Below are 16,588 nucleotides of genomic sequence, written 5' to 3'. Positions count from 1 at the left end.
GTGGCTCCAACAACAACCACATCTGCAACCACAACAACTACAGTGGCTCCAACAACAACAACTGCTTCTCCCACAACAAACACAGCTTCTCCCACAACAACCACAGCTGCTCCGACAACAACCACAGAATCTCCCACAACAACCACAGATGCACCCACAACAACCACAGATGCACCGACAACAACCACAGCTGCACCCACAACAACCACAGCTGCTCCCACAACAACCACAGATGTTCCAACAACAACCACAGCTTCTCCCACAACAACCACAGCTGCTCCGACAACAACCACAGAATCTCCCACAACAACCACAGATGCACCCACAACAACCACAGCTGCTCCCACAACAACCACAGCTGCTCCAACAACAACCACAGATGCACCCACAACAACCACAGCTGCTCCCACAACAACCGAAGATGCTCCCACATCCACCACAGTGGCTCCAACAACAACCACATCTGCAGCCACAACAACAATATTGGCTCCAACAACAACCACAGTGGCTCAAATAACAACCACAGATGCACCCACAACAACCACAGCTTCTCCCACAACAACCACAGCTGCTCCGACAACAACCACAGAATCTCCCACAACAACCACAGATGCACCCACAAGAACCCCAGCTGCTCCAACAACAACCACAGATGTTCCAACAACAACCACAGATGCTCCGACAACAACCTCAGACGTTCCATCAACAACCACAGTGGCTCCAACAACAACCACATCTGCAACCACAACAACTACAGTGGCCCCAACAACAACCACTCCTTCTCCCACAACAAACACAGCTTCTCCCACAACAACCACAGCTGCTCCGACAACAACCAAAGAATCTCCCGCAACAACCACAGATGCACCCACAACAACCACAGCTGCTCCCACAACAACCACAGATGTTCCAACAACAACCACAGCTGCTCCAACAACAACCACAGATGTTCCAACAACAACCACAGCTGCTCCGACAACAACCTCAGACGTTCCATCAACAACCACAGTGGCTCCAACAACAACCACATCTGCAACCACAACAACTACAGTGGCTCCAACAACAACAACTGCTTCTCCCACAACAAACACAGCTTCTCCCACAACAACCACAGCTGCTCCGACAACAACCACAGAATCTCCCACAACAACCACAGATGCACCCACAGCAACCACAGATGCACCGACAACAACCACAGCTGCACCCACAACAACCACAGCTGCTCCCACAACAACCACAGATGTTCCAACAACAACCACAGCTTCTCCCACAACAACCACAGCTGCTCCGACAACAACCACAGAATCTCCCACAACAACCACAGATGCACCCACAACAACCACAGCTGCTCCCACAACAACCACAGCTGCTCCAACAACAACCACAGATGCACCCACAACAACCACAGCTGCTCCCACAACAACCGAAGATGCTCCCACATCCACCACATTGGCTCCAACAACAACCACATCTGCATCCACAACAACAATATTGGCTCCAACAACAACCACAGTGGCTCCAATAACAACCACAGATGCACCCACAACAACCACATCTTCTCCCACAACAACCACAGCTGCTCCGACAACAACCACAGAATCTCCCACAACAACCACAGATGCACCCACAACAACCCCAGCTGCTCCAACAACAACCACAGATGTTCCAACAACAACCACAGATGCTCCGACAACAACCTCAGACGTTCCATCAACAACCACAGTGGCTCCAACAACAACCACATCTGCAACCACAACAACTACAGTGGCTCCAACAAAAACCACTGCTTCTCCAACAACAAACACAGCTTCTCCGACAACAACCACAGCTGCTCCGACAACAACCACAGAATCTCCCACAACAACCACAGATGCACCCACAACAACCACAGATGCACCCACAACAACCACAGCTGCACCCACAACAACCACAGCTGATCCCACAACAACCACAGATGTTCCAACAACAACCACAGCTTCTCCCACAACAACCACAGCTGCTCCGACAACAACCACAGAATCTCCCACAACAACCACAGATGCACCCACAACAACCACAGCTGCTCCCACAACAACCACAGCTGCTCCAACAACAACCACAGATGCACCCACAACAACCACAGCTGCTCCCACAACAAACGAAGATGCTCCCACATCCACCACAGTGGCTCCAACAACAACCACATCTGCAGCCACAACAACAATATTGGCTCCAACAACAACCACAGTGGCTCAAATAACAACCACAGATGCACCCACAACAACCACAGCTTCTCCCACAACAACCACAGCTGCTCCGACAACAACCACAGAATCTCCCACAACAACCACAGATGCACCCACAAGAACCCCAGCTGCTCCAACAACAACCACAGATGTTCCAACAACAACCACAGATGCTCCGACAACAACCTCAGACGTTCCATCAACAACCACAGTGGCTCCAACAACAACCACATCTGCAACCACAACAACTACAGTGGCTCCAACAACAACCACTGCTTCTCCAACAACAAACACAGCTTCTCCCACAACAACCACAGCTGCTCCGACAACAACCACAGAATCTCCCACAACAACCACAGATGCACCCACAACAACCACAGATGCACCCACAACAACCACAGATGCACCCACAACAACCACAGCTGCACCCACAACAACCACAGCTGATCCCACAACAACCACAGATGTTCCAACAACAACCACAGCTTCTCCCACAACAACCACAGATGCACCCACAACAACTCCAGCTGCTCCCACAACAACCATAGCTGCTCCAACAACAACCACAGATGCACCCACAACAACCACAGCTGCTCCCACAACAACCGAAGATGCTCCCACATCCACCAGATTGGCTCCAACATCAACCACATCTGCAGCCACAACAACAATATTGGCTCCAACAACAACCACAGTGGCTCCAATAACAACCACATATGCAACCACAACAACTACAGTGGCCCCAACAACAACCACTCCTTCTCCCACAACAAACACAGCTTCTCCCACAACAACCACAGCTGCTCCGACAACAACCAAAGAATCTCCCGCAACAACCACAGATGCACCCACAACAACCACAGCTGCTCCCACAACAACCACAGATGTTCCAACAACAACCACAGCTGCTCCAACAACAACCACAGATGTTCCAACAACAACCACAGCTGCTCCGACAACAACCTCAGATGTTCCATCAACAACCACAGTGGCTCCAACAACAACCACATCTGCAACCACAACAACTACAGTGGCCCCAACAACAACCACTCCTTCTCCCACAACAAACACAGCTTCTCCCACAACAACCACAGCTGCTCCGACAACAACCACAGAAACTCCCACAACAACCACAGATGCACCCACAACAACCACAGATGCACCGACAACAACCACAGATGCACCGACAACAACCACAGCTGCACCCACAACAACCACAGCTGCTCACACAACAACCACAGATGTTCCAACAACAACCACAGCTTCTCCCACAACAACCACAGCTGCTCCGACAACAACCAGAGAATCTCCCACAACAACCACAGATGCACCCACAACAACCACAGCTGCTCCCACAACAACCACAGCTGCTCCAACAACAACCACAGATGCACCCACAACAACCACAGCTGCTCCCACAACAACCGAAGATGCTCCCACATCCACCACATTGGCTCCAACAACAACCACATCTGCATCCACAACAAAAATATTGGCTCCAACAACAACCACAGTGGCTCCAATAACAACCACAGATCCACCCACAACAACCACATCTTCTCCCACAACAACCACAGCTGCTCCGACAACAACCACAGAATCTCCCACAACAACCACAGATGCACCAACAACAACCCCAGCTGCTCCAACAACAACCACAGATGTTCCAACAACAACCACAGATGCTCCGACAACAACCTCAGACGTTCCATCAACAACCACAGTGGCTCCAACAACAACCACATCTGCAACCACAACAACTACAGTGGCTCCAACAACAACCACTGCTTCTCCAACAACAAACACAGCTTCTCCCACAACAACCACAGCTGCTCCGACAACAACCACAGAATCTCCCACAACAACCACAGATGCACCCACAACAACCACAGATGCACCCACAACAACCACAGCTGCACCCACAACAACCACAGCTGATCCCACAACAACCACAGATGTTCCAACAACAACCACAGCTTCTCCCACAACAACCACAGCTGCTCCGACAACAACCACAGAATCTCCCACAACAACCACAGATGCACCCACAACAACTCCAGCTGCTCCCACAACAACCACAGCTGCTCCAACAACAACCACAGATGCACCCACAACAACCACAGCTGCTCCCACAACAACCGAAGATGCTCCCACATCCACCACATTGGCTCCAACATCAACCACATCTGCAGCCACAACAACAATATTGGCTCCAACAACAACCACAGTGGCTCCAATAACAACCACAGATGCACCCACAACAACCACAGCTTCTCCCACAACAACCACAGCTGCTACGACAACAACCACAGAATCTCCCACAACAACCACAGATGCACCCACAACAACCCCAGCTGCTCCAACAACAACCACAGATGTGCCAACAACAATCACAGATGCTCCGACAACAACCTCAGACGTTCCATCAACAACCACAGTGGCTCCAACAACAACCACATCTGCAACCACAACAACTACAGTGGCTCCAACAACAACCACAGCTTCTCCCACAACAACCACAGCTGCTCCGACAACAACCACAGAATCTCCCACAACAACCACAGATGCACCCACAACAACCACAGCTGCTCCCACAACAACCACAGATGTTCCAATAACAACCAAATCTGCAACCACAACAACTACAGTGGCCCCAACAACAACCACTCCTTCTCCCACAACAAACACAGCTTCTCCCACAACAACCACAGCTGCTCCGACAACAACCAAAGAATCTCCCGCAACAACCACAGATGCACCCACAACAACCACAGCTGCTCCCACAACAACCACAGATGTTCCAACAACAACCACAGCTGCTCCAACAACAACCACAGATGTTCCAACAACAACCACAGCTGCTCCGACAACAACCTCAGACGTTCCATCAACAACCACAGTGGCTCCAACAACAACCACATCTGCAACCACAACAACTACAGTGGCCCCAACAACAACCACTCCTTCTCCCACAACAAACACAGCTTCTCCCACAACAACCACAGCTGCTCCGACAACAACCACAGAATCTCCCACAACAACCACAGATGCACCCACAACAACCACAGATGCACCGACAACAACCACAGATGCACCGACAACAACCACAGCTGCACCCACAACAACCACAGCTGCTCCCACAACAACCACAGATGTTCCAACAACAACCACAGCTTCTCCCACAACAACCACAGCTGCTCCGACAACAACCACAGAATCTCCCAAATAAACCACAGATGCACCCACAACAACCACAGCTGCTCCCACAACAACCACAGCTGCTCCAACAACAACCACAGATGCACCCACAACAACCACAGCTGCTCCCACAACAACCGAAGATGCTCCCACATCCACCACATTGGCTCCAACAACAACCACATCTGCATCCACAACAACAATATTGGCTCCAACAACAACCACAGTGGCTCCAATAACAACCACAGATGCACCCACAACAACCACATCTTCTCCCACAACAACCACAGCTGCTCCGACAACAACCACAGAATCTCCCACAACAACCACAGATGCACCCACAACAACCCCAGCTGCTCCAACAACAACCACAGATGTTCCAACAACAACCACAGATGCTCCGACAACAACCTCAGACGTTCCATCAACAACCACAGTGGCTCCAACAACAACCACATCTGCAACCACAACAACTACAGTGGCTCCAACAACAACCACTGCTTCTCCAACAACAAACACAGCTTCTCCCACAACAACCACAGCTGCTCCGACAACAACCACAGAATCTCCCACAACAACCACAGATGCACCCACAACAACCACAGATGCACCCACAACAACCACAGCTGCACCCACAACAACCACAGCTGATCCCACAACAACCACAGATGTTCCAACAACAACCACAGCTTCTCCCACAACAACCACAGCTGCTCCGACAACAACCACAGATGCACCCACAACAACTCCAGCTGCTCCCACAACAACCACAGCTGCTCCAACAACAACCACAGATGCACCCACAACAACCACAGCTGCTCCCACAACAACCGAAGATGCTCCCACATCCACCACATTGGCTCCAACATCAACCACATCTGCAGCCACAACAACAATATTGGCTCCAACAACAACCACAGTGGCTCCAATAACAACCACAGATGCACCCACAACAACCACAGCTTCTCCCACAACAACCACAGCTGCTACGACAACAACCACAGAATTTCCCACAACAACCACAGATGCACCCACAACAACCCCAGCTGCTCCAACAACAACCACAGATGTGCCAACAACAATCACAGATGCTCCGACAACAACCTCAGACGTTCCATCAACAACCACAGTGGCTCCAACAACAACCACATCTGCAACCACAACAACTACAGTGGCTCCAACAACAACCACAGATCCACCCACAACAACCACAGCTGCTCCCACAACAACCGAAGATGCTCCCACAACCACTACAGAAGCTCCAACAACAACCACATCTGCAACCACAACAACAACACTGGCTTCAACAACAACCACTGCTTCTCCCACAACAACCACAGCTGTTCCCACAACAACCACAGCTGTTCCCACAACAACCACAGATGTTCAATAAACAACTACAGCTGCTCCAACAACAACCAAAGCGTCTCCCACAAAAACCACAGATGCACCCACAACAACCACAGCTGCTCCCACAACAACCAAAGATGCTCCCACAACCACTACAGAAGCTCCAACAACAACCACATCTGCACCCACAACAACGACATTGGTTCCAACAACAACCACTGCTTCTCCCATAACAACCACAGCTTCTCCCACAACAACAACAGCTGCTCCCACAACAACCACAGCTGCTCCCACAACAACCACGGTTGCTACCACAACAACCACAGCTTTTCCCACAACAACCACAGCTGCTCCGACAACAACCCCAGATGTTCCAACAACAACCACAGCTGCTCCAACAACAACAACAGCTGCTCCAACAACAACCACAGCTGCTCCTACAACAACCACTGCTTCTCCCACAACAGCCACAGCTGCTCCCAAAACAACGACAGCTGCTCCCACAACAACCACGGTTGCTCCCACAACAACCACAGCTTTTCCAACAACAACCACAGCTGCTCCGACAACAACCACAGATGATCCAACAACAACCAAAGTGGCTCCAACAAAAACCACGGTTGCTTCCACAACAATCACAGCTGTTTCCACAACAACCACAGATGCTCCGAAAACAACCCCAGACTTTCAAACAACAACCACAGTGGCTCCAACAGCAACGACGGTGGCTCCAACAACAACCACTACTTCTCCCACAACAACCACTGCTTCTCCCACAACAAACACAGCTTCTCCCACAACAACCACAGCTGCTCCGACAACAACCACAGCTGCTCCGACAACAACCACAGAATTTCCCACAACAACCACAGATGCACCCACAACAACCACAGATGCACCCACAACAACCACAGCTGCTCCCACAACAACCACAGCTGCTCCCACAACAACCACAGATGTTCCAACAACAACCACAGCTGCTCCAACAACAACCACAGATGTTCCAACAACAACCACATCTGCAACCACAACAACTACAGTGGCTCCAACAACAACCACTGCTTCTCCCACAACAAACACAGCTTCTCCCACAACAACCACATCTGCTCCCACAACAACCACAGATGTTCCAACAACAACCACAACTGCTCCAACAACAACCACAGATGTTCCAACAACAACCACAGCTGCTCCAACAACAACCCCAGATGATCCAAAAACAACCACATCTGTACCCACAACAACCACGGTTGCTCCCACAACAACCACAGCTGCTCCCACAACAACCACAGCTGCTCCAACAACAACCACAGATCCACCCACAACAACCACAGCTGCTCCCACAACAACCACAGCTGCTCCCACAACAACCACAGTGGCTCCAACAACATCCACATCTGCAGCCACAACAACAACATTGGCTTCAACAACAACCACTGCTTCTCCCATAACAACCACAGCTGTTCCAACAACAACCACAGCTGCTCCAACAACAACAACAGCTGCTCCAACAACAACCACAGCTGCTCCTACAACAACCACTGCTTCTCCCACAACAGCCACAGCTGCTCCCAAAACAACGACAGCTGCTCCCACAACAACCACGGTTGCTCCCACAACAACCACAGCTTTTCCAACAACAACCACAGCTGCTCCGACAACAACCACAGATGATCCAACAACAACCAAAGTGGCTCCAACAACAACCACGGTTGCTTCCACAACAATCACAGCTGTTTCCACAACAACCACAGATGCTCCGAAAACAACCCCAGACTTTCAAACAACAACCACAGTGGCTCCAACAGCAACGACGGTGGCTCCAACAACAACCACTACTTCTCCCACAACAACCACTGCTTCTCCCACAACAAACACAGCTTCTCCCACAACAACCACAGCTGCTCCGACAACAACCACAGAATTTCCCACAACAACCACAGATGCACCCACAACAACCACAGATGCACCCACAACAACCACAGCTGCTCCCACAACAACCACAGCTGCTCCCACAACAACCACAGATGTTCCAACAACAACCACAGCTGCTCCCACAACAACCACAGTGGCTCCAACAACATCCACATCTGCAGCCACAACAACAACATTGGCTTCAACAACAACCACTGCTTCTCCCATAACAACCACAGCTGTTCCCACAACAACCACAGAGGTTCCATAAACAACTACAGCTGCCCCAACAACAACCACAGCTTCTCCCACAAAAACCACAGAAGCTCCAACAACAACCACATCTGCAACCACAACAACGACATTGGCTCCAACAACAACCACTGCTTCTCCCATAACAACCACAGCTTCTCCCACAACAACCACAGCTGCTCCCACAACAACCACGGTTGCTACCACAACAACCACAATTTCTCCCACAACAACCACAGCTGTTCCCATATCAACCACAGCTGCTCCCACAAGAACCCCGGTTGCTCCCACAACAACCACAGCTTTTCCAACAACAACCACAGCTGCTCCGACAACAACCACAGATGATCCAACAACAACCACAGTGGCTCCAACAACAACCACATCATCACGCACAACAACCACAGCTTCTCCCACAACAACGACGGTTGCTTCCACAACAATCACAGCTGTTTCCACATCAACCACAGATGTTCCGACAACAACCCCAGACTTTCAAACAACAACCACAGTGGCTCCAACAGCAACGACGGTGGCTCCAACAACAACCACTACTTCTCCCACAACAACCACTGCTTCTCCCACAACAAACACAGCTTCTCCCACAACAACCACAGCTACTCCGACAACAACCACAGAATCTCCCACAACAATCACAGATGCACCCACAACAACCACAGATGGACCCACAACAACCACATCTGCTCCCACAACAACCACAGATGTTCCAACAACAACCACAGCTGCTCCAACAACAACCACAGATGTTCCAACAACAACCACAGCTGCTCCGACAACCACCTCAGACGTTCCATCAACAACCACAGTGGCTCCAACAACAACCACATCTGCAACCACAACAACTACAGTGGCTCCAACAACAACCACTGCTTCTCCCACAACAAACACAGCTTCTCCCACAACAACCACAGCTGCTCCGACAACAATCACAGAATCTCCCACAACAACCACAGATGCACCCACAACAACCACAGCTGCTCCCACAACAACCACAGATGTTCCAACAACAACCATAGCTGCTAAAACAACAACCCCAGATGATCCAACAACAACCACATCTGCACCCACAACAACCACAGATGCTCCCACAACAACCACAGTTGCTCCCACAACAACCACAGCTGCTCCCACAACATCCACAGCTGCTCCAACAACAACCACAGATCCACCCACAACAACCGAAGATGCTCCCACAACAACCGAAGATGCTCCCACAACAACCACAGATGTTCCATAAACAACTACAGCTGCTCCAACAACAACCACAGCTTCTCCCACAAAAACCACAGATGCACCCACAACAACCACAGCTGCTCCCACAACAACCAAAGATGCTCCCACAACCACTACAGAAGCTCCAACAACAACCACATCTGCAACCACAACAACGACATTGGCTCCAACAACAACCACTGCTTCTCCCATAACAACCACAGCTTCTCCCACAACAACCACAGATCCACCCACAACAACCGAAGATGCTCCCACAACAACCGAAGATCCTCCCACAACCACCACAGTGGCTCCAACAACAACCACAGCTGCTCCGACAACAACCACAGATGATCCAACAACAACCACAGTGGCTCCAACAACAACCACATCATCACCCACAACAACCACAGCTGTTCCCATAACAACCACAGCTGCTCCCACAAGAACCACTGTTGCTCCCACAACAACCACAGCTTTTCCAACAACAACCACAGCTGCTCCGACAACAACCATAGATGATCCAACAACAACCACAGTGGCTCCAACAACAACCACATCATCACCCACAACAACCACAGCTTCTCCCACAACAACGACGGTTGCTTCCACAACAATCACAGCTGTTTCCACAACAACCACAGATGCTCCGACAACAACCCCAGACTTTCAAAAAACAACCACAGTGGCTCCAACAGCAACCACGGTGGCTCCAACAACAACCACTACTTCTCCCACAACAACCACAGCTTCTCCCACAACAACCACAGCTGCTCTAACAACAGCCACAGCTGCTACCACAACAACCAGAGATGCTCCCACAACCACCACATCTGCTTTAACAACAGCCACAGCTGATACCACAACAAACACAGCTGGTCCCACAACATCCACAGCTGCTCCTACACCAACCACAGTTGCTCCCACAACATCCACAGCTGTTCCCAAAACAACCACAGCTTCTCTGACAACAACCTAATATGTTCCAACAACAACCACGGCTTCTCCAACAACAACCACAGCTGCTCCAACAACAACCACAGCTGCTCCCATAACAACCACAGATGCTCTCCCAACACTCACAGCTTCTCCTACAACAAACACAGTGGCTCCCACAACAACCACAGCTACTCCCACAACAACCACAGCTTTTCCCACAACAACCACAGATGCTCCGACAACAACCCCAGACGTTCCAACAACAACCACTGTGGCTCCAACAACAACCACATCTGCACCCAAAGCAACCACAGCTGCTCCCACAACAACCACGGTTGCTCCCACAACAACCACAGCTGCTCTGACAACAACCCCAGACTTTCCAACAACAACCATAGTGGCTCCAACAACAAGCACATCTGCACCCACAACAACCACAGTGGCTCCAACAACAACCACTACTTCTCCCACAACAACCACAGTTTCTCCCACAACAACCATTGCTGCTCCCACAACAACCAGAGCTGCTCTACCAACAGCCACAGCTGATACCTCAACAAACACAGCTGCTCCCACAACAACCAAAGCTGCTCTCACAACAACCACAGCTGCTCTCACAACAACCACAGCTGCTCCCACAACAACCACAGTTGTTCCCACAACAACCACAGCTGCACCCACATCACCCACAGCTTCTCCCACAACAACCATAGCAGCTCCAACGACAACTACATTTGGGGCTACAAGAACTACAGATACTCCCAAAACAAACACAGCTGCTCACACAATAACCACAGCTGCTCCCACATCAACCACAGCTTCTCCCACAACAACCACAGCTGCTCCCACAACAACCACAGCTGCTCCCACAACAACCACAGCTGCTCCGACAACAACCCCAGATGTTCCAACAACAACCACTGATGCTCCCACAACATCTTCAGCAGCTCAAAAGACAAATACATTTGGGGCTACAACAACCACAGATACTCCAACAACAACCACAACTGCCTCAACAACAATGACAGTTGCTCCCACAACAACCACAGATACATCCACAACATCCTTAGCACCACAACAACCACAGCTTCTCCAACAACAACCACTGCTTCTCCAACAACAGCCAAAGACGCACCCACAACAAACACAGCCGTCCCCACAACAACCACAGCTTCTCCCACAGCAACAACATCAGCTCCAACGACAACTACATTTAGGGCTACAACAACAACAGATACTCCTAAAACAACCACAGCTGCTCCCACATCAACCACAGCTTCTCCCACAACAACCACAGCTGCTCGCACAACAAGCACAGCTGCTCCCACAACAACCACAGCTGTTTCCACAATAACCATAGAATCTCCCACAACAACCACAGATGCACCCACAACAACCACATCTATCCTCAGAACACCCACATCTGCTCCCAACACAACCACAGTAGCTCCAATGACAACTACAACTGGAGCGACAACAACCACAGATACTCCAACAACAACCACATCAACTCTCACAACAACCACAGATGCTCCCACAACCACCACAGCTGCTCGCATAACAACCACAGCTGCTCGCACAACAACCACAGCTGCTCCCACAATAACCACAGAATCTCCCAAAACAACCACAGATACATCCACAACAACCCCAGAAGCTCCAACGACAACTACAATTGGGGCTAAAACAACCACAGATACTCCAACAACAACAACAACTGCTCCCAAATCAACTACAGCGTCTCCAACAACTACCACAGCTGCTCCAACAAAAACCACAGATCCTCGCACAACAACCACAGCCATCCCCACAACACCCACAGATGCTCCCACAACGACCACAGCAGCTTCAACGACAAATATTGTTAACACAACAGCTCCTCCAGCTAACCCAGCACCTATAACTGATGTAGGGTGGGCTAGTACCAGCAAAGGAAGCATACGACAAATTACCACAAAGGGTGGGGTTATAGGTCCAACCAGTTCGAGTTAGTCATCAGAGGCCAGTTATAGGAGGCTAAAGTAGGCACAGGAGGAGTTTTGACCAGGATGGGAGTAGCTTTGTCTAGATGGATGCTATTGGCATCTTCAGGGAAGTTCCAGATGAATACAAAGCTGTGAATCAAATATGTGAAGGCTTTAACACTACATTATTTTGGTGGTTGACAATAAATAAAAATGTGGATTGGATTAATGACACCTTTTATAATCAACAGAGATTCATGAATGAAACCGGGGATGCAGTAAAGAGGTTCTCTGACCAATTATCCGCCATCTCCCTCATGGCCGGGTAAAATAGACTGACTCGCGATATGTTATTGGCAGAAGAGGGCGGTGTAGGTAGAATGATTAGGTTCATTGCTGCACGTACATTCCTGATAACACAGCCCATGTTTGGGAAATGGAAAAGTGTGGTAAGAACTGTATTATGGGCTGCTTTCACCTGTATGAGTGTGTTTGTGTTGTGTGGATGTTGTATCGTCCCGTGCTAGAGGTTTAATCACCAGGACTCTCGAGAGATCGATGACGCAGCAGTTGGTGAGATATGGACCGATTCCGAGCACCGATCAGTGGGATGGCGAATGCGGCCCTCCAGGCCAGGAAGATGGCTCCGTTTCTTTTTATTATCATGAGATGCCAATGTTTGATGAAACAATTTTCAACGTTTAGATTGACTGTTCCTTTAATGAAAATTATGATGAAAATCCTGAATCGAAGTGTCATAATTGGAAATAGGCCTAGGACAGTCATTGATGAGTATAGGAGGAATATTCATGTCTTGGTTTTGTTAAAGTCTTGTATCACAATTGTGTTTACTTATAGCGTGTGATTAATTGTGTTTACATATAGCATGTGATTAATAGTGCTTACATATAGCATGTGATTAATTGTGTTACATATAGCATGTGATTAGTAGTGTTCCCATATAGCGTTTGATCATCATGGTGAATTATTTAATCATTTAAGGGTGGAATTGATAAGAGAATTATCTAATAAAGCTAAATGAATCAATAAACCATGATGAATTATTAGTCATACAGCATGGTTAATGAATAATCAATGTAATGATCAATGTAGTGATTGATTAGTCCGATTAGTCCCAGAAAATCTAGTAGAGGCTGTAGAGGGAAAGAAATGTGTGTGAGTATTTAGTGTGCCCATGGTCACAGAGGACAGATGGTAAAAGGAGTAAAAACTGCCAGAGGTTTCTAACCTTGAGGGAAAGGAACAGACTCAGCTGGATAGTGATAAACAGTGTGGGAAGTCAAAAGGGGATGCAGTTCACCAACAGTTTGTGTGTAAATGCATGTGCGTAAGTACCACAGTAGTCAACACAACAGCTACAAAGTTAACCTCAGCAACAGATGCTCCACCGACCACACTTCAATTGTCACTGCAGTTCAGCCTAACATTGACCTTCAATAGCTCTCTGATCAACAGCAGTTCACCAGAGTTCCTGAAATTGGCAAATCAAGTGGCTACCCAGGTAACTAATTTGATTTAATTTTACCATTGATAGTGTCGTTAGTTGTTCTGAAAGGAGCTTCACAAGATCATAATCATGATCATCTTCTTCATGATCATCTTCATTTTAATTCATCATATGCCATCTTGATACCATCCTTACATTGTTTAATTGTTAATATAATAAAACGTATTATTCGGTGTCCATTTTTTTCAGCTGGATAATTTCTTCAAGACTCAATTTGGAGCCATATTCATTCGAACTGTTGTCAATAGTTTCTGGTGGGTACATAATTATCATCTAAATGACTTTGAACAGTGTGGATGATGGAGAAAAATAAAATGTCTATGTGTATTGTTATTTGTATGCCTTGGGAGTGGGTTGTTACTGAAGTAACGCTTGCAAAAGATCTTAACCTTTTTTTCATATTATTTTCAAGTCAGGGTCAATTGTGGTGGAGTCTAAGTTGATATTCAACAACATCAGCTCAGTGCCTAACAATAGCCTGGTAGCACAAACTTTACAAACTGCCATTACCTCCAACACGCCTGGCCTGACCTTACCTATCAATTCATCCTCCATTGTGGTCACACGTAAGACAATTCACCAACACATTACTTAACTTTTTCTCACACACTCAAAACACTAGATGGCGCCAAAAGAGAGGGCTGCCTCTCTTCTAGTTCTTTGGAAACTTTGCAGTGTTTCGTTTATGTATTTTTTTCTTACATTGTTAGACCAGAAAATGTTATGTGTTATTAAATACAGCTGGGAAGCACTATTAGATATCAGGGCGACGGTAACTCACCAGCACTACCAGCATTGCAACCAGCAATACGACTTTCCCCAAGCAGATCCTTTGTTTTCACCACCTAGGGTAATTGAACTGATTCCAGAGGCTCACACAAAACAACGCCGGTAAGAAAGGGGTACTCGAAGAGTTCTTCTAGTCCAACTTAGGAGGCGCACACATCACACACCTCTCCCGAGTATAATATTCGCTAATGTTCAGTCCCTGGATAACAAAGTTGACGAGATCAGGGCAAGGGTTTCTTTCCAGAGAGACATCCGGGATTGTAACATACTCTGTTCCACGGAAACATGACTCTCTCGGGATATACTGCCAGATGTCGGTCCAGCCATCTGCATTATCAGTTCATCGCACAGACTGTAATAAATGTTTCATGATTAACAACAAATGATGTATTTGTGATAACATACAGGAACTCAAGTCCTTTTGTTCACCCGACCTAGAATACCTCACAATCAAATGTATATCCCCCCTCAAGACGATAACACAACGGCCCTCAAGGAACTTCACTGGACTTTATGCAAACTGGAAACCATATATCCTGAGGCTGCATTTATTTTAGCTGGAGATTTGAACAAAGCAAATTTGAGAAAAAGGCTGCCTAAATTCTATCAGCATATCGACTGTAGTACTCGTGCTGCTAAAACACTAGCCCACGGTTACTCCAACTTCCGGGATGCATACAAGGCCCTCCTTTCGGAAAATCTAACCACAACTCCATTTTGCTGCTCCCTTCCTATTAGGCAGAAACTCAAACTGTTAGTACCCGTGCTAAGGACTGTTCATCGCTGGTCTGACCAATCAGAATCCATGCTTCAAGACTGTTTTGATCACGCGGACTGGGATATGTTCCGGGTAGCTTCCGAGAATAATATGGACGATTTCACTGAAACGGTAACTGAGTTTATCAGGAAGTGTATAGGAATGTTGTACCCACTGTGACTTTTAAAACCTACCCTAACCAGAGACCGTGGACAGATGGCAGCATTCGCGCAAAACAGAAGCACGAACAACCGCATTTAAACATGGCAAGATGACTCGGAATGTGGAAGAATACAAACAGAGTAGTCCTTCCCTCCACAAGGCAATCAAACAGGCAAAACGTCAGTATAGCGACAAAGTGTTTTCGAAATTCAACGGCTCAGACAGAAGACGTATGTGGCAGGGTCTACAGACAATAACGAACTACAAAAGGAAAACC

The 16,588-nt window shown here is 48.4% G+C and overlaps 2 protein-coding genes across 2 annotated transcripts in view; both read left to right on the top strand.

Annotated features, from left to right (window-relative positions):
* LOC106602669 (mucin-2) overlaps positions 1–11,390 on the top strand; it is a 60,296-nt gene extending 48,906 nt beyond the window's left edge. The window contains 2 exon segments of the mRNA XM_045717629.1: positions 2,856–3,069; positions 9,095–11,390. Coding sequence (XP_045573585.1) covers positions 2,856–3,069; positions 9,095–11,151 — 2,271 coding nt within the window. The 3' untranslated portion in view covers positions 11,152–11,390.
* Positions 11,155–13,240, top strand: LOC123742560 (mucin-2-like; the record flags this gene model as incomplete). Its single annotated transcript, XM_045717628.1, has 1 exon — positions 11,155–13,240. A coding segment is annotated over one exon (1,311 nt), but the record flags the coding sequence as incomplete, so codon positions are not given.
* Between the last annotated feature and the right edge of the window lie 3,348 nt (positions 13,241–16,588).

Source organism: Salmo salar, chromosome ssa04 (assembly GCF_905237065.1).
Source record: "Salmo salar chromosome ssa04, Ssal_v3.1, whole genome shotgun sequence".
NCBI lineage: Eukaryota > Metazoa > Chordata > Actinopteri > Salmoniformes > Salmonidae > Salmo > Salmo salar.
Note: the sequence above shows the minus strand (reverse complement) of the source record. Positions and strands in the feature narration are given on the sequence as shown.